The sequence below is a fragment of the Toxorhynchites rutilus genome, chromosome 1 (genome assembly GCF_029784135.1).
Source record: "Toxorhynchites rutilus septentrionalis strain SRP chromosome 1, ASM2978413v1, whole genome shotgun sequence".
Lineage (NCBI taxonomy): Eukaryota > Metazoa > Arthropoda > Insecta > Diptera > Culicidae > Toxorhynchites > Toxorhynchites rutilus.
This window is the reverse complement of record NC_073744.1, coordinates 104,378,562-104,382,878: the sequence shown is the minus strand read 5'-3', so window position 1 is coordinate 104,382,878 and position 4,317 is coordinate 104,378,562. Positions and strand designations below refer to the sequence as shown.

At 42.3% G+C, this 4,317-nt stretch overlaps 1 protein-coding gene across 1 annotated transcript; it reads right to left on the bottom strand.

The window, feature by feature from the left end:
- Positions 1–340: 340 nt before the first annotated feature.
- LOC129761261 (uncharacterized protein K02A2.6-like) lies at positions 341–1,165 on the bottom strand. Its single transcript, XM_055758976.1, has one exon. The coding sequence runs from the start codon at positions 1,163–1,165 to the stop codon at positions 341–343; it is 825 nt and encodes a 274-aa protein (XP_055614951.1).
- Positions 1,166–4,317: the final 3,152 nt, after the last annotated feature.

Below are 4,317 nucleotides of genomic sequence, written 5' to 3'. Positions count from 1 at the left end.
TTATCATCACATCATCTCCGACTTCTATCTCTGAGAATTTCGCACGGCGTCGTTGGTCTGCGTATAATTTCCCCTTCAATTTCTTGATGGAATCGTTTTCACGCACACTTTCATCACGGTTCCAGGCAGGGTCCGTTCTCAAGGAAGGTAGGAGATCTTTTACTGGGCGACCGGTGAGGAGTTCCATGGGTGCCTTCTCAGTAACTGAATGAGGGGTCGTATTATATATGTACACATATTCCCGAACAGCCTTGCGCCAGTCCGATTTTGTTGCTTTAGCAATCCGAGGTGTGCGAAGAATGCCTTGGTTCTGTCGCTCCACGAGGCCGTTCATCTGCGGCTAGTATGGGATTGTTCGTACCAGTCTAATGTTCTTTGATGTACAATACTTTGCGAATTCATCGCTCGAGAATGGTGGCCCATTGTCGCTTCGAATCGTTTCTGGGTACGTCTGCTCAATAAATATTGTTTCCAGTGCTTCAATCGTTTTGGTTGCTGTTGTACCATTCATTTCAACTACATGCAGGAATCTACTGTAGTAGTCCATAACTACCAAAAATGTTGCACATGCCTTGGCTGAAAAGAAATCGATAGCGATTTGTTGCCAGGCACGGTCCGGCATCTCTTTCCTCTGCATTGGCTCTGGTGGCAATTGATTACTAACCGCAGCACAACCCGAACATTCCTGAATCTTGTTGACGACATCCCGATCCATGCACGGCCACCATACCTTCTCTCTAAGAGTTCGGCGCATGGATACTATCCCAGGGTGGCCTCTGTGGGCGATGTCTAGAGCCCTAGATCTCAACTTCTCAGGCGGAACAATTCGATCGTCCCGAATAATTATTCCATTCGTAACACCCAGCTCAGCTGCAAAAGCGTGATAACGAAAAAGTATTGACGGCCAATCTCCCGACTCCAATGCTTTTACAACACCGATCAACGTCTCATCGAGCCTAGTTTCCGATTTGATTTCCTCAAGAGTTATTGCCGTAGGACCTTCACCGATTGTACACAGAAAATGCTCAGCGTTGTCGTCGAAAGGTAAGTCAGTTTGGGAACATAATCGCGATAATGTATCTGAAATATTCGTGGATCCAGCAATATGTTTTATTTCGAAATCGAATGGCTGCAGTCGCAAAGCCCATCCTTCCGCCCTCGACATGGCACGTCTCCCTTCCTGATGCTTGCCCCCAAAAATATATTCGAGTGTTTTATGGTCCGTGAAGACAGTTAAATGTAAGCCGAACAAGTAAAGGTAAAATCTCTCAACAGCCCATACAACAGCCAATGCTTCACGCTGTGTCTGTGGATAAATTCGCTCTGTAGCAGTCAGCCCTTTTGACGCAAAACTAATAATCCTTGGTGTTTCTTTCGAATTTCTCTGGACTAATACGGCTCCTAGACCAACAGGAGAAGCATCAACATAGAGCTCTGTAGCTTGTTTTGGATTGAAATATCCTAGCTTTCTAACGTTAATTGTTAACTCATCTCGCAGGTCATCGAAAGCAATATTTTGTTCCTGTCCGAAATCTGCTTCTCCTCGCAAGAACTTACGCAGAGGCTCCGTACGAGTTGATAAGTTCGGAATGAAATGACCCACGAAATTTACTAGCCCCAGAAAACTTCTAACTTCTTCTTTCGTCTCTGGTCGTCTGAAATTCTTGATGGCGGATATCTTTGACTCCGATGGACTTATTCCAGCTGAACACACACAGAATCTCCAGCTCTTGTACTCCAAACACGCATTTTCCGTGATTCAGTTTAGCATTATTCTCGTTCAATACAGTTAGGACTTGCTCCAATCTTCTATCGTGTTCGTCTTTTGTCCTACCTGTCACAACAATATCGTCAATGTAAACAATTACTCCATCGATTCCAGCGAGCATCTGAGACATGATGCGTTGAAAAATTTCGGGAGCGCAATTGATTCCGAACATCAACCTTTTGAAGCGCATTAAGCCCTGATTCGTCATGAATGTTGTTATTTCACGTGAATCTGGATGTAACTCGACGTGATGGTATGCAGATGTGATATCTAGTTTAGAAAAATGCGTTGCTCCCCTTAGCTTATTCAAAAACGTCTCAATTACTGGCAGTGGGAAATGTTCTCGTTGAATCGCTTTATTTGGATGCTTCATATTTATGCACAATCGTATGTCATCCTTCCCTTTCGGTACAACGACCATGGGAGAAATCCAATCCGCTGGACCGTCAGCAGGTTCGATCACGTCACTTCGCAGCATTTCCATAATTTTCTGGTCAACTTTCCCCTTCATTGATTCAGGTACTCTCAAATAAGCAAGCTTTCGTGGAACCACTGACTTATCAATTGACAACCTAACTTGAATATTAGGAAATTTAGGGAACTTTTCGATTTTAGCATTGATGCTATTCACGTCAAGACCAATTTTAAGTATTTTCAAGTACTCCGCGGTAGATTTGCTTAACAGTGATTTGTTAGCTCCTTCAATCACAAAAAAACTCTGCATAACATCTTGGTTTAGAATCGTTCACCGAAATCCACGCCTCGAATACGGCTAGCACCTTAAGGGGCTTTTGACTTGCGTATGCGGTAAATGTGCGGTCGCATTGGAACTTCTTTTTAAATAGATGAGCCTTGTCATTAATAAGGGTACTAAAAATTTCTTGAGTCACTGTGTTGATCGCTGCACCCGAATCAATCAAAAACTTCACAGGCAGTTTATCAATCATGCATACTATCATCGCACTACTTCGATTATCAGCTTCCACCTACACCGAAAGGAAAATTTAGAAAAACAAACGAATGTTGAATTATGTGTATCGACAATAGGTTTTCATTTATTTATCAAAAGATCAAACTCAAAATAAATATAATATGGTAAAGGTGTAGGAAAATTGTTAAACAACAATTAATCTACCTTCGTTATTTGCGGCGGAGTAGGCAACTCTTCCTTCCATTCGTTCCTTACGTGCAAAGCATTAGTTTCCTCTTTTTCCCGATAGCGACTGTAACGAATGTCGCGCTTCATTGTACCTTCAAGTCTGCATTTTCTAGCATAGTGGCCCAATTTACCACAATTGTTGCAACGGGCGTTACGCGCAGAACAGAATTGAGAATCACCTTTGTGGTTCCAAGATCCACACCGCAAACAACCACGATTATCACGCTTTTCACTCTCTGGCAGATTCGGACGACGCATCCTGGAACTGAATCGACCACGATCTGCGTCAACAAATTTCGGTTTTTTTATCCACTTTTGTTTTATTTCTGCTATTCCAGATGACGACGATTCCTTTCTGAACGGCTTTGATTTTTCTCTCTGCTGATGTAGAATTTCGCGGTTTATTGCATAATTAGTCAGTTCGTCGAGTCCCATAATGTTCTCCAATCCTTTGTCCCGCACTCTTTCGTCGCGTGCACCCATCGTTATTTGCTGCAAAATTTCCTTTTCCTCACGATCGAGGAACTCGCATCGCGTAGCCTGTGCTCGGAGTCTCAGAACGAATTGACTAAATGTTTCATCCTCAGTCTACTTCAGCGAACGAAACACTTCCAATTCTACCCGTTCATTACGTTTCCCGATGAAAAACTTTTCCAATCTTTTGATTGCGTTGTCGTACTCTGGAATTTCATTCGGCATAAACGGAACCTTTACTGGTTCAGGATAAATTTCATCCGATGTCGGTCTCAAATTATAAAAAATGCGCTGCAAACCCCTGCCGCCGCACGCTAATAACATCACCAGTTTTTCATGTTGTGTCTCGATATTCCGCAATTCCAACGTCAATTCAAAGGCTCTGTACCATTCCTCCCACTCTCTTCTCATATCTTTTTGGTCCACCGCATCATTGAAAGGCTCCAACGAAAAACGCTTTCCCTCGTAGTTCATCTTTAAACAAGTGGAAAATAACGAAATATGTAATACAATGATAAACTCATAAATAATCTGTTCATGTTCTCTACCATCTATTTCGATTATTTCAAATAAATACTCTAAACTACGCGATACTTCGTAAGAACGCCACTAAACTTCACTGGAAGAAAATCTCTGCTGTGAAATTCTTCTCACGCAATTGTGTGTGCATTAAGCGAACTATATTCCGTGTTTACGCACACAATTGCAAAAACATGCGAATTCTCTCCCCTCTTTTGACGTAGGACTACGTCTTTCATTTCTATACCGGGGTGTAAAATCAAAGTTTCGAAAACGAAAGCGTTACGCCGGAGACCGAGATTTTGAGCGTTAATAGCTCCTAAACAACTGAACGAAATGGTATGATAAACACTTCATTCGAAAGATAAAATGTCTACGCGTTATAGACTTGTTACTT

Bases quoted from the DNA above. Each gene is read 5' to 3' on its own strand.
- LOC129761261 (XM_055758976.1), bottom strand. From the start codon at position 1,165: ATGTCGAGGGCGGAAGGATGGGCTTTGCGACTGCAGCCATTCGATTTC.